At 34.9% G+C, this 22666-nt stretch overlaps 1 protein-coding gene across 2 annotated transcripts in view; it reads right to left on the bottom strand.

The window, feature by feature from the left end:
• Window positions 1-22666, bottom strand: part of TBCA (tubulin folding cofactor A) — a 78306-nt gene that overhangs the window by 12567 nt on the left and 43073 nt on the right. Inside the window, exons 1-2 of one of the 2 annotated variants that reach the window (XM_040450190.1) lie at window positions 19426-19487; window positions 3453-3558 (exon numbers count right to left, since the gene is read on the bottom strand). In XM_040450190.1, the coding sequence (XP_040306124.1) occupies window positions 3453-3558; window positions 19426-19472 (153 nt within the window). In that variant the 5' untranslated portion in view covers window positions 19473-19487. Of the gene's footprint in view, window positions 1-3452; window positions 3559-19425; window positions 19488-22666 lie in introns of those variants that run through there. The other variant, XM_040450185.1, reaches the window with a different exon arrangement.

Here is a 22666-nt window from a genome sequence, read left to right as displayed (position 1 = left end):
GAGAGGTACAAGAGTGATACAAATATTTACAGAAGTACATACTTCAAAAGCATTTAACCATCATAATTTTAAGAATCAAAAAGTTATATTCCACATATAAATCCTTATGAAGAGCAGTTATACCCTAAAGGTCAGTATATTGGGGGACATATTACATCTATGAACCTGTTTACAAATCCTCCTTTAATTTCTGAGTATCTTATACAAAAATGTCCTCTGCTTTACCACACACAGAGGAAGGCAGGCTCTCCCAGAAGCTCAAAAATTAAAAAGGTTTTCTTCCTGGATGTTTTAAATGACACTGTGTTCCTTTTGCACCACAGATAGCAACTGCCTGCAGAAAAATCCATTTTAAGTGATTTAACACTGCTGAATTAAGTCTGGGTTGAGTGTTCGCTATTATAATTTGTAACATAATTTATATGATAAAAGCCACTGTGATTGCACTGTGTTCTAATTTTAAAAAGAAGTCTTAAGATACAATCTGCATAAGCTTGTTTATATTCTTTTTTTTTTTTTTAATTTATTTATTTTGAGAGAGAGAGAGCAGGGTAGGGGCAGAGAGAGAGAGAGGTGGGGGGGGGGGGGCGGCAAGGAGAGAAAGAATGCCAAGCGGGCTCTGCCCTGTTAGCAAAGAGGCCAATACAGGACTGGAACTTACAAACTGCAAGATCATGACCTGAGCCAAAATCAAGAGTCCGATGCTTAACCAACTGAGCCATCCAGGCGCCCCTATACTCTCCTTTTTCTTAGTGTCATCTGGATTTTATTCTATGTACACTGCACAATGGATTTTAAGTAAAGGAGAAAAAGATCTGATGTACCATTTTGAAGTTTATTTATTTTGAGAGAAAGAATGCAAGCTGGGGAGGGGCAGAAAAAGAATCCCAAGTAGGCTCTACACTCAGTGCAGAGCCCAACATGGTTCTTGACTTCACAGCCTGAGCTGATACCAAGAGTCGAATGCTTAACTGACTGAGCCACTCAGGCGCCCCTGATGTACTATTTTAAAGAGATCAATCTGGCTGCTGTGGTGGGAGGGAATGGAGGTGTCAAAGAGACAAAGATGTATGCCAACTAGGAGGCTTTTGCAATAGCGTGCGCAAAAGATGATAGTGAACACGATTAGGGGTGGTGGCAGAAGGCAAAGAAATGGAATAAGAAACAGGACTTGCTTATATTAGCTGTGATTATTAGAGAGAGAGAGAAGCACCAGGAAGAGACCCACTAAATTTTTGGCTTTAGGTATTGGGATGACTGGAGGTATCATTTACTGAAAGGGGATAACAAGAGAAGGAACGGCTTTTTGTTTGGGGAAGGTGGGTTAGTTTAAGCGAAGACCAAGATTTTATTGATTTATTTTACTTTATTTTACTATTTTATTTTATTTTATTTTATTTTATTTTATTTTATTTTATTTTATTTTATTTTATTTTAGAGAGAGAGCAAGTGAGCAGGGGAGAAGGGCAGGGGGGGGGAGGGAGAGAGGGAGGGGAGAGAGAGAGAGAGAGAGAGACTGAGACTATAGCAGGCTCCACACTCAGTGCAGAGCCCAACATGAGGCTTGCTTCCATGACCCTGGGATCATGGCCTGAGACAAAATCAAGAGCTGCATGCTCAACCAACTCAGCCACCCAGGTGCCCCAGACTTTTATTTTGGACACCCAAGAGAATATCAAGTAGGTGATTAGTTGAATATATGTATCTCTGGAATGGTCAAGGCTAGAGATATAAATTGGGAGATACTGGCACTAGTCCCTCCCAAGTAAGCAGGAACTCTGGTTTTTTGTTTGTTTTGCTGCTCTTTTAAAGGCCATACCTAAAAGAATGCCTGGAACAGTATTTGGCAAGTAGCAGGGGATTCAATAAATATCTGTTGAGTAAATAAATGAGTAGACATAAAAACGATACTTAAAAGTTATAGAATGGTATGAGCTTACCCAGAGATTGCAGACAGAACTCTTAAAGGTTAAAATACACACACACACGCACACACACAGGGGAGTGCAGGGTGGGGGAAGACAGCACAGGGGGAGGAGGAGGGTTTCAGCAAAGGAGACTGAAGAATAAGGATAGTGAAACAGGAGGAAAACAGGACGCTATCCTATTAAAGATGCTAATATAAAAGAACGCTTCAAGGAGAGTGCTTGCTTACCTGTGTCAAATGCTGTTGAGGTGATGTAAGATGAGGACAAAGACATGAAAACAGTAACACTGATGGTTCTAACAAGGGTTAGGGAATATAATCCATTCTAATAGGAAGGAAGGTAGTACAGGTACAGATGCAGATAGGTTGAAAGATTTTGTCATGGGAAAAAGAGAAAGTCCCCAATAGCTTCTATTTTCTCAAGGATTTACGAAACAAGTGTCAACTATGCTATGATGCTATGATGGATTTGCAGTGATGTGGATGGAGCTTGAGTGTTTCATCGTAAGTGAAATAAGTCAGTCAGAGAAAGATAAATACCACATGATTTCACTTATATGTGGAATTTAACAAAACAGATGGACAGATGGGAAGGGGGAAAAAAGAGAGTGGGAAACAAACCACAAGAGACTCTTAAGAATAGAGATCAAACTGAGGTGTGATGGAGGGAGGTGGGTGGGGGGAAGGGCTAAATGGGTGATGGGCATTAAGGAGGCCACTTGTTGGGATGAGCACTGGGTGTTTTATGTAAGTGATGAATCACTAAATTCTACTCCTGAAATCATCATTACAGAGTATGTTAACTAACTTGAATTTAAATAAAAATTTGAAAAAAAATGCTATGATGAGAATAAATAAGCTGTTATGGGACAACAGAGGAGGAGCACCTATCTCCATCTTTAGGTAGAGTGTAGGGGATATTTAAAGGATAAACACGAATTTACAAGGAGAAGGTAGGTAGGAGAAGTGGGAAGAACATCTCACACATATGCAGTATGTCTGTGGCAAAGGAAAAGAGCGTGATCAGGAAATGAGAAGGTCCAGGGAGGGAATGGCAAGAGATAAGGGTGGATAGGCAGGCACTCAAATCAAGAAGAACCTTGTATGCAGTACTAAGGAAACTGAAATTTGTCATGGGGAAAATGAGGAGAAGCCACTAAAAAGGGTAACATATATATTTATTTTGGTGGTCTTTAAGTCAAAATATTTACAAAAATATTTGTAAATTTAAATATACAAGTATATTTAATATAAGATTAGGTCATATATATATGTATGCATGTGTGTATGTGTGTGTGTGTGTATTAAGGTTTATTTATTTATTTTTGAGACAGAGAGAGAGAGAGAGAGAGAGAGAGAGAGAGAAAGAGAGAGAATCCCAAGCAGGCTCTGCACTGGAAGTGCACAGCCCAATGCAGGACTCGAAGCCACAAACTATGAGATCATGACCTGAGCCTGAGCTGAAACTAAGAGTCTGATGCTTAGTTGACTGAGCCACCCAGGTACCCCAAAGATTCAGTTTTACCTGCTTTTTAATGGCATAATTTTCACCATCTTCAGCTTTCATTTTTTCAATCTTTTCTTCTTGTTGTTTTGCTTCCTTTTCATACATCATTTTTTCTTTGACCAGTCTATAAATAAATCAGAAATGTTTCCAAGAATTAACTTTCTCTCTAGCAAACAGATCACAGGAAACAAAGAAACTATGTAACTATAAAACATGCTTAAAATAGCAAAGTATGTGTACTAGATGGGGAGGAGGAGAGGAAGGAAAGAAAAATACTTTAGCCATATATGTAATACGTCTGATCCTCAGGCCCATGATATTCTATACCTCTCTAAAGCAGGTGCAAACTTCAAAACATAAAACTCTTAAATTTTTAATTAAAAACATATTTCACTATAATAATTGTATTTACAATGTAAAAACACACTCAAAATTATTATTACTAGTATTTCTGTCTAGCTTTATTATTAATATATGTTTTCCAAACTTTTATACACATACTTGAAACAACATAATGGAAAAAGCTCAGATTACTGGGAAAAAATCAGTATATTGCATTCCAAATCCAAAACAAAGAAAGACAACAATAAACTTATTTAACAATCGTTTACTGTGCATTTGATCTTATCCCTGACATTCCTTGTGTGAGGGACTGGGGTAGATCGTTTAGACACGGTTCTCTTATAGACAAATAGTGGAAACACATATTTACTTACTAAAGCAAGAAAAGGTATTGATCTTTATCAATAATCAGGAGATTTTCAACAATAAATTGGAATAGAGAAATACAAAGTTCCACTGATTATTCCTCAGATAACCAAAATGCAATTAACCATAATAGCTCAATCTCTTGTAATCCTAATTAATAAAAGTTTTAATATAAAACAAAAATGTCGTTCAAGAAAACAGTAATATTCTGATATACACAATATCTAAAGTAGAATAAAAAGCTTTCACAGACCATACATATTAAAAGCAGCTTTTTCCATCCGGTTTGCTTACTTATTTCTACATATATGTTGATGGGATGGAATTTAAAAATCATTATTAGAACATGGCTCTTGTTTAATCATTTGCAATGAAAATTTTTAAGTGTATTTCAAAATATTTAATTTTCATATTCTAATAGGTCTTAATATAAGTTCAGAAATCTAAAAAAAAATATTTTGTCCTTTTAAATCAGATTTTAAATTTGGATTTACATCACCACATAAACTACAAATTAAATATTAAAACACTAAAAATGGTCCAGTTTGGAATTTTGAGGTGTGTAAGCAAGGTTCATCTGGTCTTTCATGATCTCGTGTTCATGATAGAACAAAAAGAAAATATAATAAAATGATAACAATATTTACAGTAGAGTATTATATGACCTTCATACCCTTGTTCTGAAGCACTTCAAAGTGAAAAAACTAAGGTACAAAATAGATACAAAATACAAAATTTTATGTTACAATGAATATTAACAAACAACAGACGATACCCAAGAAACAAATAATAAAGGACACTTGGGAAAGTACTATTTGTGGTTACCTGAGGAGTAAAGCACTAATGATTTGGGGTAGGCGAAGTCAGATGAGAGCTAAATTTTTTGGGGGGGGGGGGCTTTTACCTTTGAGTTTATTCTTCACTTGATTTTCAAAACATTCCTATAGCTGAATATTAATACAAACGCAATAGTAAGTAGTGAGCTACCATTATTATAGTCCTTCACTCATTCACTAGTGCATATAAAATGCCAACAGTCAGTGGTATTCACTGGCCTCATTTAGAGATCTGACACTGAATATCACCCTTAGAATAACGTTCATCATCCTCCTATGCTTCTCCATCGTAATGGTGCCATCTTTCCTGATTTGGATCAAAGTTCACCAGTTTTTTCAATTTTGAATAATTTTAAAGTTTGCTAGCTATTCCTTTACCAATATTTTCTAAGTTTTCTGGAATAAAGCAAAATTCAATTAGAAAGACACCTAAATACATTTAATAGTTTCAATTCTCGGGGCGCCTGGGTGGCGCAATCGGTTAAGCGTCCGACTTCAGCCAGGTCACGATCTCGCGGTCCGTGGGTTCGAGCCCCGCGTCAGGCTCTGGGCTGATGGCTCAGAGCCTGGAGCCTGTTTCCGATTCTGTGTCTCCCTCTCTCTCTGCCCCTCGCCCGTTCATGTTCTGTCTCTCTCTGTCCCAAAAATAAATAAACGTTGAAAAAAAAAATTAAAAAAAAAAAAGTTTCAATTCTCTAAACATGGCTCTTTTGCAAGTTTTGCAAAAACTTGTACTAGTTAAAATAACAAGTACACATATAAAGTCATAATTTGTTATACTTAACAGCATAATTAACTGAAAATATTTTCCATTATTGTTACAAACCCATACTCACAGAGAAACAGCAATTTCAAAATCTGGTCACTTTCAGTAGTTAGACAAATAAATAAATGACAGGAAACTACAAAAAGAAGTAACAGCAATAGAAAAGGATGGACATAAGGAGAAACTTTAAGAAATGAAAATCATTAGGATAGTGATAATCAACTAATAACTTAAACTATTTAATTATCTAAATATGACAATAACATGATCTTAAATACGTAGTCCAGTGTTTTCCAAACTACTCCATGGTATGTGAATGGTCAAATAAGCTTAGAAAACAGTTTGCCAAATTTTACAGATTTAGGATATGTATTTGCATGTTAAAAGGTCCTAAGAAGTCTTGCAGTAAGGAAATCAGTTTAACTTTGTTCAACTGCAAGCTTACTTGGGGCAAAAAAAAAAAAAAAAAAAGACTTTTTCCCCACTCAGCATTCTCCAAAACAGCTGTTCCTCAACACAAGTTTTGAGAAGTACATTGTAGATATCTGTAAACTACACAAATTTGTATACGGCACATTTAAACATACTGTTCATAAAATTCTAAGTAGAATAAAAGTTTTGGGTAAATCAAGAATTAAGAGAACTTGAAATTAAAGTTTTAGCTTAATTTGTCTTCATTTTACAGTTTTTCTTACTGTAAGTAAGATTTTCATAGTTATAACCAAACTTGTACTAAGGGCCATCTAATAACTAACAGTCCAATACCTACTAAGGATACAGATAATCGGCCAGTACAATTAACAGTGGTAATAAACTATAATAAATTGGTATTTAAAAAAACGTTATGGATATTTTCAAACAAAAAATCTAGAGAAAATAGCATAACAAATCCCATGTATTCTTCACTGAGCTTTCACAATTAATATTCTGACAGTCTTGTTTCATGTATCTCCTGCCACTTATTTACATATTTACTTATTATTATTTTCAGATATTTTATCTGGTTTGATTTTTGAGGTTAAAGCCTGTGACTTCTACCCCAACTCCTCACCTTACACCAATCATATACAAAAATTAATTCAAAATGGATCAAAGATCTAAAAGGCTAAAATTATGTAACTTTTAGAAAAAAACATCAGGGATAAATCTTTTTTTTTTAGGGGTAAACCCTGATAACCTTGTGACTTTCTAGATATAACACCAAAACCACAAGAAACAGAAAAAAAATTGGCTTTTGTCAAAATCAAAAACTTTTGTGCTCTGAAGAACACTATTAGTTAAGTGAGAAAGACAAGAGAATGGGAGAAAGTATGTGGAAATAATATACTGGGTAAATTTGTATCCAGAATATATAAGAACTCTTACAATTCAATAATAAAAAGACAAATAACCCAATGAAAAAAATCAGTAAAGGGAATCTGCATAGTATACAAATGCCCAATAAATACATGAAAAGATGATCAACATCATTAGTCTTCAGGGAAATGTACATCAAAATCACAGTAAGATATCACTTCATATTCATTAAGATGATTATAATTAAAAAGGAAGAAAAAAAAGTCAGATAATAACAAGTGTTGCTGACAAGGCATGTGGAAAAATTGAAACCGTCAAATCCTAATGGTAGGAATGCAAATTGGTGCAGCTGCTTTGGAAGTTTGGCCATTCCTCAAAAAGTTAAACACAGAGTTACCATATGTATCAGTAATTCCATACCTAAGTGTCTACCCAAGAGAAAAGAAAACATATGTCCACATAAAAACTTGTACATGAATGTTCACTGTAGCATTATGCATAACAGGCAAAATGTGAAAACAACTCAAGAGTCTATCAAATGATGAATGGACAAATAAAATATGATATACCCATACACTGGGATAACATTTAACAATAAAAAGAAATGGAGTACTGATTTATGCTGTAACACGGATGAACCTTGAAAACATGCTAAGTCAAAGTAGCCAGACAGAAAAGCCCACATATTTATACGATTCTATTTATAAGATATATCTGGAATAGGCAAGTCTGTGGAGACAGATTAGTAGTTGACTAGGACTAGAAAGGATGAGGGAAGAACTGGGAGTCTAATTTAATTGCTAAAGGGTCAGGGGTTTATTTTTTCAGGTGATGAAATGTTCTAAAAATAACTGTGGGGACAGTTGTACAACTCTATGAACATACTAAAACCAAATAAACAGTATACTTTACATGGATGATTTGTATGTGTAAATTATATCTCAATAAAGCTGTTTACAAAAAGAAAAGAAAAAAGAACTTGCTAGGATCACAAAATCCTCTACAAGTATGTATTCACTGGATACATTCAAGCTTAGAATTGTGACAGTTGAACATGTGAACATCCAGTATAGAAATGTGCATTGACTTATAGTTTAAAACTGCTTTAACAGTTTTCAGTATTGAGATAAAACATCCTCTGAGATCAAAGATTTCAAAATAAAATCATTAGTGGGTATCACTACAGAAACTTCTGTAGGAGCTCCTTTTAAACAGTTAAAGAAACTTGCTGGGACAGAGATGGCAAGTTAGTTGCCAGTCTGCTCAAATCACTCCTAAAGATGCTTTTGATTCACAATGTTAAAAAGAATTAAAAAAACAAAAACAGATTTGTTGCCATATTAAACAACTAGGAGACATAATTTAACTTACATAAGTCTGGATTTCTCTTGAATGTTTTTCATCAGGGAACATTGGGGCTGCTTTCCCTATACTGGATGGGAGCTAAGCAGTGGCTACTGGTTTTTTTTACATGAGACATATGCTTTTCACTTTGCTCCAGTTCACACAACTTCCTGTTTCCCATTCAGGTCTAACACCTGGTCCCTATAAGCAAATTAGTTTGTCATCTTTGCTGGAGTAACTTACATATCATCAATGCATCAATGTGATATCAATAGCAATAGTGCTATTACTATTTTTATTATTTTTATAGCATCATGATTATTATTCAGAATATCAAAGATACTGATAGTATCCTAACCTAGGTTACTAAACTCTCCTAAAAGAAAGTAGAACATGGAATGGACTAACAGAAAGAGGCATATTCAATTAACATCCTGTAATTCAAAGTCTCAGAACAAGGGTTGGCAAACTATGGCCAAGGAGTCAAATTTGGCCTGCCACTTGTTTTAGTATTGTCTGAGGGCTATGAATGATTTTTAAAGGTTTAAAAAATATTTGTAATATTAAATTTCGTATTTTAAATGGTTAAAAAATTATTTTGCAACATGTAAAAATTTAAAAATCATATGGAATTCAAATTTCAGTGTCCATCCACACTCATTCATCTATGTATCTCCTGTGACTGACTACTTTCATGCAATGACAGCGGAGATGAGTAGTTGTGATAGAACTGTATGGCCCACATAGCCTAAAATATATACTATCTGTTCCTTTACAAAAAAGGGTTGCTGACTTAGAAGACCGTGACTTAATTCCATCCAACCTTTAACTATCTTAGCGTTTACCACACAACACTGAAGCCAGTTTGTTAGCTAGGTCTTATGTTCCTGGAAGATGGGATTAAGAGAAATTCTTGACCTGTATACATAGTAAGCACTCAATGTTTGTTAAATGAATAAAAAGCTGAATATACAAATCTCACTCTTGCCTTTTAACATTTTCAACTTAAAGAGATATACAAAACAATCCTAAAGCTAACAAAAGTGATTCACAAAACTTGAGAAATAAGAAAAATATGATTTTTGAGAAAGTATGCAATAAAAGAGATGGATTCCATGCCTAGGCCCACAGATGATTTTGGTTGGTAATCCAAGTCATCCTATTCCATTGTGCTTGTTACAGAAAATAGCGCAACAACCCCAGCAAAATGGAAGAGACTCTTAATTCCATACTACATTTGACAAGTAAAGGTGCTGAATATTTGCATGGCTATTGGCATATCAAAACAAAAAAAAAAGTAAAGTTTTTGTTTAAAAAGCCCTATTTTGTACCGCCTTACACCTGTCAGAATGGCTAACATTAACAACTCAGGCAACAACAGATGTTGGCGAAGATGCAGAGAAAAAGGATCTCTTTTGCATTGCTGGTGGGAATGCAAGCTGGTGCAGCCACTCTGGAAAACAGTATGGAGGTTCCTCAAAAAACTAAAAATAGAACTACCCTACGACCCAGCAATTGCACTACTAGGCATTTATCCACGGGATACAGGTGTGCTGTTTTGAAGGGACACATGCACCCCCATGTTTATAGCAGCACTATCAACAATAGCCAAAGTATGGAAAGAGCCCAAACGTCCACTGATGGACGAATGCATAAAGAAAATATGGTATATATATATACATACATATGTACATACAATGGAGTATTACTCGGCAGTCAAAAAGAATGACATCTTGTCATTTGCAACTACGTAGATGGAACTGGAGGGTATTATGCTAAGTGAAATTAGTCAGAGAAAGACAAAAATCATATGACTTCACTCATGTGAGGACTTTAAGAGACAAAACAGATGAACATAAGGGAAGGAAAACAAAAATAATATAAAAACAGGGAGGGGGACAAAACAGAAGAGACTCATAACTATGGAGAACAAACTGAGGGTTACAGGAGGGGTTGTGGAAGGGGGGATGGACTAAATGGGTAAGGGGCACTAAGGAATCTACTCCTGAAATCATTGTTGCAGTATATGCTAACTTGGATGTAAATTTTTAAAAATAAAAAAATAAAATAAAAAAAAAAAGCCCTATTTCATGAAAAGGCTCAGGAAGCAAGTTATTGAACAGCAAATGTATTGCCCTGGAAAAAGAAAAAAAAAAATCACAGAAACCTAGTAATGCTCACATATAAAATTACAGTGAATAAAGTGTCAGGGGGCAAGATGCAGCAGGAGAAGTTGAAAAGGTTCCACTCCCAGACAGTATAAATCAATGTATTAATGAAAAGTCACATGACATGATACAGCATATATAAGTTTAATTAACTTCACTAGATAGTATCAAATTGCTTTCCAAAGTAGTTGTATCAATTGATACTCACATTGCACTGTATGAAATATCCTAGTGCTCCTTGGCATCCTGATCAACAACTGGAATTGTCAGAATTATTAAGTTTCTGACAATAAGAAGAATGTGAAATGGTATTATATCATAGTTTGAAATATTAACTTTCCTGATAGTTTATAAGGCTATCTATGTTTATTAAAATAATAGACACTGGATAAGTATTTGCTAAATCACTGAGTGAATATCTTCTGACTCTATTCCCTTCCTTTGGGGGAAGGCTAAGATTTAGTAAGAAAGCTTAACTCAAGTATATATTCACAGTTTTTAAATTTGTTACTAAAATATTTTTCTGTAAATAATTATACGGTCTTATACAGAAATACATGAAAAATTATAAAAAATTAAAATTAAAAAAACATTCATAGTCTCATTGCTTAAATAACTATTGATCCAAAATGCACACAATTCCAAAATCCAAAAACGTTTTTAAAAAAGGAAATTTAAAAATTAAGCTTGGCACAAATTGATTTGGCAGCAAAATATAACCTCAACTGACATGAAATTATAAACTTTATGTGTCCTACTTAATGTGAATAGTCCCATGTTTCACTGCAGAAATATTAACATGTTTGTTTATAGAGTACTTCTTCAGATGTTATGAAAACCTGTTACTGTTCAAAAATCTAAAAAAATTTGGAATGCAGAAATACATATGGGCCCAAGTGTTTCATATAAGGGATTATGGAACTGTATTAACATTAAAAAAATATATTTATTTTGAGAGAGAGTGCACACAAACAGGGGAAGGGCAGAGAGAAAGAGATAGACAAGCAGGCTCGTTGTTGTCCGCACAGAGCCCAATGTGGGGCTCAAACCCAGAACCATGGAATCATGACCTGAGCAGAAACCAAGAGCTGGACACTTAACAAACAAACTAAGCCACCTAGGTGCCCCTATGTTAACATTTTTAATACTTCCCATAGTCCCTTTCTTTCAAACACATATGTGTAAAAATTCATATGTGCGTGTATATAAATAATTGGAAAAATGTATCACTGTCTTTTTTACTGAAGTACAGTTGACACACATTGTTACATTATTTTCAGGTATACAACATTAATGATTCAACAAGTTTCTACCTCATGCTATGCTCAGTGTATCATTTTCAATATTACTAAACATTTTTTTTAAAAATGTAGCTGTTAGTGGCTACAAAGCATTTCATAGTACTAGTAGGAGAGCTTAATAAAGTATTATTTTATTGGATACTTAGGCCATTCCCATATTATAAATAATACTGTAATGAACATCCCTACTCATAATTCTATAGTATGTATTGTATTTTACTGCGTAGTATTTAAAATATATAGTGCCTGATAAGAAATTAGACCAAGTCCTTTTCCAATAAATGATAAGTGATCATTTACTAATGAATAGTTCCTTTTTTACTGGTGTGATAAGCCACCTTTGCCACATTATTAGTAATAATAAACAAAATACAAATATTATATCAATCTATCCTATTTTAGCCTTGATGTTATTTCCTTTTAGTCAGAGAAAATAGTATGCCAGATTTCACTGTTTAACTTTCAATAAACATATCAAACTTTAAAGAGATAAAAAGTTAACGAGAAAAATATGGAAAATGGCACATTCAGGGAAAAGAAGATAAATCTGATAATCAATAGGAATTGTAGATAGTACAGAAAAAAAGCAGGATAAGATTAAAAAAATTTTTTTCACATTTATTTATTTTTGAGAGACACAGCGAGAGACAGCATGAGTTGGAGAGGGGCGCAGAGAGAGAGGAGGGACACCAAATCTGAAGCAGGCTCCAGGCTCTGAGCTGTCAGCAGAGAGCCTGACATGGGGCTCGAATTCACGGACCGTGAGATCGTGACCTGAGCCGAAGTTGGTTGCTTAACTGACTGAGCCACCCAGGAGCCCCCAGAAATTATTTTTTAAATAAAAATTTCCAGAGCTGGAAAAAAAACAATAACCTTAAAGACAAGTGCCAACTAGAATCAATGAAAAAAAACCACATCTTATATACACTGCTCAAAAGTTTCCAGAGATCCAAGAAAAAGAAAACTTTTAAAGAGAAAAAATAAGATTGACATATTTCACATTAATAATACCAGGTACCAGAAGACAATGGACCAATCTCTTCAAGTTCTCAGAGACAATGATTTGTAAATTGGATTTATAACTGTAATAATAAGGGAAAAATTCACTGACTCATTTAGCAATTATTTACTGAGGGTTTCCTATGTGCCAGGCATGATTTTAGGTACCAAGGATGTAGTTAGTGAACAAAACTACAAAAATCTCTGCCCTATGGCACTTTTTAGTGGGAAAGAGAAGAAATAAATAAGCAAATTGTATAGTGTGTTAGAATGTGATAAGTGCTTTAAGAGAAAAAGCAGTAAAGAAGGATTGGTAATACGTGGGATTTGCAATTTAAAATAGGATGGTCAGAGAAGGCCTCTTCGAGAAAAGGATATGTGAATTAAGATCTGAAAAAGGCAAGAAGTCATTTGGATAGGTGATGAAATAGGTTATAGGCCAGGGGAATATTTTTTACTTCTATAAAAATTCAGGAAGTATTAATAATGCTCCATTTCTGAGAAATTTACTAAAGAATATACTCCAGGAAACTGAAGATGAAAATCAAGAAAAAACTCGTGGTAAACATAAATGCAACAGTCTAGTAAAGAAAAAAAATATCCCAGGCTTGAAATTGTGCTATAGGCCTGGAAAAGAGTCTAAATAAGAATCTTAGTGTGGAATCTTACAACAGCATCTTTAAGAATTAGAGGAATGGAATAGATTATTTTTTAATTTTACTTTTTAAAAGTTTATTTACTTATTTTTGAGAGAGAGACAGAGAGAGTTAGCATGGGAGGGGCAGTGAGAGAGAGGGGAAAAGAGAATCCCAAGCAGGCTACACATTGTCAGCATGGAGCCTGATGCAGGACTCAAACCCATGAATTGTGAGATCATGATCTGAACTGAAAATAAGAGTTGGATGCTAAACAGACTGTGTCACCCAGGTGCCCCTGGAATAGATTCTAAGGAACAGATACAAGGAGTTAGAAGATAGAAGAGAAGTCATATTTTTTGCCTCTTTTCAATTGAAAAAAAAAAAAAAGACAATTGGAAACTACAGGAAAATTCTTCCCCCACCACGGTGTTATGGTTGCAATATGAAGCAATTACTGAAAAAGAAAATTAATTTAACTTAGATTTGTAAGAATAATCTCCTTTGGGCAGCACAAGAAACATTGAAAAATAAATGTAATACTATGATATTTACTATAGTTAAAATGATATATAATTTATTCATTTTCAACTTTTAAAATAAACCTACAGCAAAAATCTATCTTTCCCCACTTGTCTATTCAATCATATTTTTAATGTTTGTTTAAAAGCTAAGGAGTAGGTGATGGGCATTGAAGAGGGCATCTTTTGGGATGAGCACTGGGTGTTGTATGGAAACTAATTTGACAATAAATTTCATATAATAAAAAAATTAAAAAAAATAAATAAAAGCTAAGGAATGTCTATTTTTTTTTCCATAAAAACCATGATGTAAGTGATGGCTATGATGACCCTTGACCAGCCAATGAAACTTTAGCATTTCATAAAAGTTAAAGAAAACTTTCATAAAAATGATTACACCTGTGTAATCAATTTCCTGTATTAAATGCCTGTTTGAGATCCCTAGCATGATTTCCTTTTTCCTGAGTGATATAGTTCTCCTCTACTGACATAACTAGTAACAAGCTCTCCTGTTTCTGAAGAAACAAATAATCTTTTGAGAGGTTTATTGTATGAGACATAAGGAATAAAAGAAACTTTTATCAAGGGCCTAATATGAGCAGAGCTTTAAGTACTTTATTACAATGAACAATTACAGTTCTATTTAAGTATCATCCCCATTTTACAGTCTCTTGTTCATTATCTCTCCTTACAATGTTTTTAAAAAAATTTTTTTTTTCAACGTTTATTTATTTTTGGGACAGAGAGAGACAGAGCATGAACGGGGGAGGGACAGAGAGAGAGGGAGACACAGAATCGGAAACAGGCTCCAGGCTCTGAGCCATCAGCCCAGAGCCTGACGCGGGGCTCGAACTCCCGGACCACGAGATCGTGACCTGGCTGAAGTCGGACGCTTAACCGACTGCGCCACCCAGGCACCCCATCCTTACAATGTTTTTAAAGTCTTTAGCTTTCATGAGAACTGAACCAGGATCAATATTTCAGAAACGAATAAAATACAAGCTACATTATTTTGTGTAACTTTGAGAAAAATGATAATATTAATGAAAATTAAGCTGACGAAACACAGCAATGTTTATAAAAGAAGTTAGGTTGGATGAAGGACTTTTGATGTTTTAGCATTTCCAATGGCCATCATCAAATCTGCTTCTCCCAAAACTAGCCCTATGGAAAAGTTCAACAGTTACAACTCAAGAAGAGATAGTTACAACAATGGAATACCACAAAATATAAAACAGATTTAGGCAAAAGCTTTAATCATTCAAGATAAGCTAAAATTAAAATAGGATAATAAAAACTGTTAACACACAGTGATCATTTACTATGGACCAGATACTATGTAAAAGCGTGCTGCATGCATTATGTCATTTAATCCTCAAAACAACCTTATAAAATAGGTACCATTATTATTTACATTTTAGTAACAACTAAACTGCAATTCACAGAGCTTGTCCAAGTTCTCATAGCTGTTAAGTGTCCCAGAACTGTTTTATTTCAAAGTTGTTAGTTTTCACTACTACTTGTACATTTTTATTTGTTTTTAAATTTATTTAAATTCAAGTTAGTTAACATATAGTGTAGTATTGGTTTCAGGGGTAGAACCCAGTGATTGATAACTTACATGTAACACCCAATGCTCATCCCAACAAATGGCCTCCTTAATGTCCTTCACCCATTTAGCCTATCCCCCTCACCCACGTCCAGGAACCCTCAGATTGTTCTCTGTATTTAAGAGTCTCTTACTCTGTCTTTATCTTATTTTTCTGTTCCTTTCCCTATGTTCATCTGTGGTATTTCTTAAATTCCACATGAGTGAAATCATCTGATATTTGTCTTTCTCTGACTGACTCATTTCACAAAGCATAATACACTCTAGTTCCATCCACGTTGTTGCAAATGGCAGGATTTCATTCTTTTTGATCATCATGTAGTTTTCCACTGTATGTATGTATGTATGTATGTATGTATGTATATGTGTGTGTGTATGTATATATATATATATATATATATATATACACACACACACACCCCCCACATCTTCTTTATCCATTTGTTAGTGGATGGACATTTGGGCTCTTTCCATAACTTGGCTATTGTTGATAACACTACTACAAACACTGGGGTGCATGTGCCCCTCCAAATCAGCATTTTTGTAGTCTTTGGGTAAATACCTAGTAGTGCAACTGCTGGGTCATAGGGTAGTTCTATTTTTAATTTTTTAAGGAACCTCCGTACTGTTTTCCCGAGTGGCTGCACCAGTCTGCATTCCCACCAGCAGAGCAAAAGGGTCCCCCTTTCTCTGCATCCTCACCAGCATCTCGTTTCCTGAGTTGTTAAAGTTAGCCATTCTGACAGGTGTGAGGTGGTATCTCATTATTGTTTTGATTTGTATTTCTCTGATGATGAGTGATATTGAGCATCTTTTCATGTGTCTGTTGGTCATCTGGATATCTTCTTTGGAAAAGTGTCTATTATTGTCTTCTGCCCATTTCTTCACTGGATTATTTGTTTTTTGGGTGTTGAGTTTGACAAGTTCTTTACAGATTTTGGATACTGACCCTTTATCCGTATGTCATTTGCAAATATCTTCTCGCATTCCATCGGTGCCTTTTAGTTTTGTTGATTGTTTCCTGTGCTGTACAAAAGCTTTTTATCTGGATGAGGTCCCAACAGTTCACTTTGGCTTTTATTTCCCTTGCTTTGGGAGACGTGTCTAATAAGTTGCTGCGGCCAAGGTCAAAGAGGTTGTTGCCTGTTTTCTCTCCGATTATGATGGTTTCTTGTCTTACATTTAGGTGTTTCATCTATTTTGAATTTATTTTTGTGTATGGTATAAGAATGTAGTCCTGTTTCATACTTCTACATGTCGCTGCCTAATTTTCCCAGCGTCATTTGCTAAAGAGGCCGTCTTTTTTCCATTGGACACCCTTTCCTGCTTTGTCAAAGATTAGTTGACCATACATTTGTGGGTCCCCCTCTGGGTTCTCTATTCTGTTCCACTGATCTATTTATAACTTATAGTTATTTATAACTTTTTAAAATGTGTTTAAACATTTGAACACATTTTTAAAAAAGTTAAAATGGGCTCAACTGCAAAAGGCATTATTGGTTGCCTATCCAACAGCCACTTCTTACTTGCCAACAGAATCTAATTTTGTTTATGATCATCCAAGCAGCAGGGCATAACCTCTAAAAAGAAAGAATCCAATCATACCCTCTGCCAAGTGATAGCTTAGGCATGTATAAGTGATCCATTTGCGGCCATAGCTACATAAAGGCCATCTGTTGGGGGCTTCTGAGAAGGTTGCCATTCTTCATAAATGCATTATAAGCAGATATAATTCCATTTTCCCCCCTAGACATCATCACCTGTGACACCTGCCACTTGTGGCAAGTACTATGGGATCATGAGGAGATCCAGCCTAAAAGGACAGGTCACTCTGGGATGTTAGAGAACTTGAGTTTTTGATGATGGTATTAAACCACTGAATCAACCAACTCTGAAAGACTCTACCTCCAATTTCTTTATCGTATGAGATGATGAATACCCTTACTGTTTAAGCCACATATAGCTTGATTTTCTATTACTCTGAAGCTAAAAGCATCTCAAGTTAAAGAGTCATTAATAGCAGAAGATTGTTCTACAGGTATGAAATAATGTTTTCTTACTTTGGATTAATTCATTCTGAACTGATAAATCACTCAGAAATTGAGATACCTCATTTCTTCTTCCCAAGTACAAATAAACATGAAAACGGTAGAGGAAATTACTTATATGATACCCAATTTTATGTTTTCTATTGTTTTAACAAATACTCCACATAAATTTTGTGCGGAAGTCTCTATTTCACACTTTAAACATCTATAAAAATTTAAACATTTGCGCTTATTTTTAATAATCATGGTGGTTACTGGAGGCTAATATCCATAATAAGTAATATCATATTTTCAATTTACAAAGTACTTCTATAATTTACAGGATACTGGATATTATACAGTAAAATATCAATGCCTCTAAACCGTAACTTACAGAAGAGTGGGTATTAGATAGTTCAACAGTAAAAGTCTATAAACTATTATGGGGGTAAGATGTTTAATGGTGCTACAAAGGAAACAATATGGCACCAGGGAAACTGTATGTACTTACAACTTAGAGCTCAATAACTTGTCAAATGGATTTAAAATCTGTATCTTGGGGCGCCTGGGTGGCGCAGTCGGTTAAGCGTCCGGCTTCAGCCAGGTCACGATCTCGCGGTCTGTGAGTTCGAGCCCCGCGTCGGGCTCTGGGCTGATGGCTCAGAGCCTGGAGCCTGTTTCCGATTCTGTGTCTCCCTCTCTCTCTGCCCCTCCCCCGTTCATGCTCTGTCTCTCTCTGTCCCAAAAATAAATAAAAACGTTGAAAAAAAAATTAAAAAAAAAATAAAATCTGTATCTTTCCCAGTGACGAGGGAAAAAATATTCAAGATTAGAAAAAGAAGTTATATACATGACTTAACAAGTAAAGCAAGTTTTTCTGCCAAACACAACAGGAGAAAGCAGTGTATAGAAATCAAAATAAAAGCGTGAACTGTAGGCTTTTGTAAACTAAAGGTATAGTAATGAGACACCAGGCACACAGAAGAAATACAGAAGGATATGGGAACAAAAATACCAAGAGACACGCAGGGAAAAAAAATCTACTCATTTGGGAAAATGCAAGTGGACTGCAAATGAGAGGCTTAGCCCCTTAATTAAGAATTCTCACTAGCTCCTTAGTAAGAAAGAACTGAAGGCTAACATCAGAATCTGATGATTTAATACTTATGGTCTATACAGTAAAATGTGTGTAGTAAAAATTTAGTTGAGTTTTAGTGATTCCTCACTTTTGAGGTCATTATAAAGTCCCAAGTGAGATTTCCCCAAATTTCAACCAATTACTATAGTCAAAATTTTGGGGATCAGGAAAATGAAGGAAGAACATGCTACAGTCTTGTCTTAAAACAAGAATGTGCTACACACCAACATGCATCAAATGAGCTGGAGTTGGAGCTGGAACTTGTTCTTAGAATACCTTCTTTCCTCTTTATCCTCTTCCCCCAGCTCACTCATTCTTCAAAATTAAACTCAACAATGTCCTTGTCTTCCTGAAGGACTACTCGAACTTCTTCCCTACCACTCCCAAGCTGCTACTGTAAATCCTTCCTATGGATCTTCATGGCATATAGGATTTATCAAAGTAGGTTAAATTTTGTCTACTTCTACACTTGATAGTGGATGCCCATACAAATGAAAATGTGCCCCCTTCTCAGTGCTTATGAGAGTGTGTGCCTCACAGGTATGTGTACTGAACACACTCACAATTACCCTGAGAAGTAAACAGGGCAGTCATCTCCATTTTCAAATGGGAAACTGTGATTCAAAGAGGTGAAACGACTCACTTAATGACAGCTGGCCAGGCGATGGTGAAATTATGATTTGAAAACATGACTTGTAACTTCCAGTGTCAATACTAACATATCATACCATCTCATGTCTGAAATAAATAAAGCAATTTTCAATATTTAAATTTCTTTTATCCGTTCCCAAAGTAAAATCATTGCATGGTTCAAATATGAATAGCACAAAAGAGTACAAAGTGAAGCAACCCACCACCCACACCCTAATCCCAGCAGCTCAGTTCTCATCACTGGAAGCAACAAGTTATCAATCTTGTGTATCTAAATGAAAGAAATTAAATGTTTAATTTATGGTATTTGTTACCTTACCATCTCCCAGTACCCTTCAATTAATCTCCTAAACTGGAGATGGTTCAAGATATATTCACTGCTCAAATAGAACATATACTTTAATAATTTAATTTTAATATATATGATGGGACATTCTCTAAACAGCTAAGATGATGCATGACAAATATAAAATGAATACCACTATTTTCTTTGCAATATTATGAATCTCAGGGGCTAACAAGCTAATAAATCTTAGAAATTAAGAATACAAAAAACACAAATGTAAACTAATTATTTCACTAATTCTCTAAACTGTCCCTTAAAGGTTTTGAGTTATCAGTGAGATTGAAAAGTATGTACTAATGAAGGGGCTAAAGATACTCTGAATAGCTTCAAGTTTGTATGAAAAAGCAATAGCACCTCCCACAGCTGCTTCATCTCCGTACAAAAGCCTCTGACAGTTTTAATTATTACCTGAAAATCACAAATCTCTCTATACACTTGACTTTTTATCTTCTGTCCAGACACATATCTCTGTCTTAATAACATCTCTATTTGGACATCCCACCAGCAACTAATTGTAAACAAGGCTGAAAACTAAGCTTATCATTATCCCACTCAAAAATGATGCCCTTTTCCCCAACTTGAGCTATCAACATCAAAATCAAGCCCTGGCTTCCAAGTTCAATATGCGTCAAGGGTGTGATACAACTACAAAAGAAACAAAACAAAACCCAGCCATTTCAATCTTAGATGCATTAAAACGAGAAAACAAAACATGGTAGGTAAACATTACTGCACTGGAAGAATGGCATTGGTACTATGATTATTCATAATTTACTTTATTTTTTAAGTTTATTTATTTTTCAGAGAGAGTGGAAGTGGGGGGCGGGCAGATGAAGGGGGACAGAGGATCCAAAGCAGGCTCTGCACTGACAGCAGCAAGCCCAATGTGGGGCTCAAACTCACAAACCATGAAATCCTGTCTTCACCCAAAGTCAGACACTCAACCGACTGAGCTGCCCAGGAGCCCCTATTCATAATTTACTTCTACTTATATATAACTTAGATATAAAAGGGATTTGAGGCATCATCTGAAGAAAGACCCTGACAAACTACAATATTAACAGAGGAATATCCAACATCGTCATTCTGTTCTGTGAGATAGTTCAGCTTGCCTAAAACATTCAGATAGTTCATGAACTATATATTTACTCCAAATTAATATAGGTTATCAAGACCAAAATGAGCAAAGAAAATATGATTTAATGAAAATGACTTTAGCTGATCCATGACTGTCACTTCTCATAAATAAGTTGACATCACTTAGAATATCTGAATTTCATCAAATTATAAAATAAGCCCAATTTAATGATATTTTACTATAATAATTATTCTTGGTGATCCATTAACTCAAGTTATTTATGGAATTACTGATGTGAACATTTTGGAGCTAAATCTGAGATATTTCAGTTGTAGAGCTCTAGGATGCAGAGGAAAAACTCATGGCTTTGGGATTATGAGCATTATACAAAGGTACTTTGATATGTAATGTAGTTTTTCAGTTTTTTGTACCAAGATCTGTTCATTAGGTCAAAATGGTTCAAGAAGAAACAAAGATTTCTCCTGTGTTTAAATTACTGATACTGAGGTCTTGTTTAAGTCCTTTATAACAGAAAAATGATAAAATAATTAATAAGAATTTCCATTCAGAAAAAATGTAAGAGTTGAAAATAATTTTCATACTATATTCCATCTAAAGGTATACAAGTACAGTAATTTGGCACATGCTAAACAACCTACTTCAAATGTATATTTATTTTGTACCTTACCATGTTTAAATCATTTTTTTTTTCATACAAGTCAAATTTTTAAGTCTTTACTCAAATAATATTTGGTAATGATACTTGATATAGACCCATATGTGATACAATTTTAACAGCTAGCAAATCTGGTTTTAGAATTCAATATAGTAAAATTTTCTGAATTATTCTAGGATTAGATTAGTGATTCCCAATGACTCTGAAAATCTTTTTTGTCTATGTCACATTAACTATAGTCTGTAGTTTTCAAAAAGTTTGTGTTATCTCTAATATTACACTTTTTTTTCAATGGTTTACTCAGAGTAAAACAGTCATTTTACAGCCTGACTTCCTGAATTTGTCAGTAAACACTGTTTAAAAATGTTGCATTTTTACAACTGGAGGCACACCACCCTTAGCTCTTGCCCCGTGAACAATGTGTTAGCATGTAAAAACATAAAAAACCTCTAACTTTATCTCACCAAAAGAGAAGAATACACAATGATTTTTATGGCATTTCAAGAGTATCACAACTTTTTGCAAGTTGTTCTACATAGTCTTCCTAGACTATTTCAGATGAGTTATTTGATAGAATCTTTCAGGATTCTGATTCTGTGGATAGACTATCATGATTATATATGGACATACCTGTAATAAACACCCTTCTCTGGTCAACCTAAAAAATCCAGGTAATAACAGCAGCATTTGGGGTTAAAGAAAGACATGGGATGGGGCACATGGCTAGCTCAGGTGTTGGAGCATGCAACTTGTGATCTAGGGCTTGTAAATTCGAGCCCCACATTGGGTGTAGAGATTACTTAAAATCTTGACAGAAGGAAAGAAAGAAAAAGAAAAGAAAGAAAAGAAAGAAAAGAAAGAAAAGAAAGAAAAGAAAGAAAAAGAAAGAAAGAAAGAAAGAAAGAAAGAAAGACAGACAGACATAGGAACTAGCTCAAACTTGTTTATATTTAGGGGGCAAATCTATCTGTTAAATTTTTTTTTTAATGTTTTTATTTATTTTTGAGACAGAGAAAGACAGAGCATGAGCAGGGGAGGGGCAGAGAGAGAGGGAGACACAGAATCTGAAGCAGGCTCCAGGCTCTGGGCTGTCAGCACAGAGCCCGATGCAGGGCTCTAACTCACAGGTTGTG

Source organism: Herpailurus yagouaroundi, unplaced genomic scaffold (assembly GCF_014898765.1).
Source record: "Herpailurus yagouaroundi ecotype Mexico unplaced genomic scaffold, PumYag 29, whole genome shotgun sequence".
Classification (NCBI taxonomy): Eukaryota; Metazoa; Chordata; class Mammalia; order Carnivora; family Felidae; genus Herpailurus; species Herpailurus yagouaroundi.
Note: the sequence above shows the minus strand (reverse complement) of the source record. Positions and strands in the feature narration are given on the sequence as shown.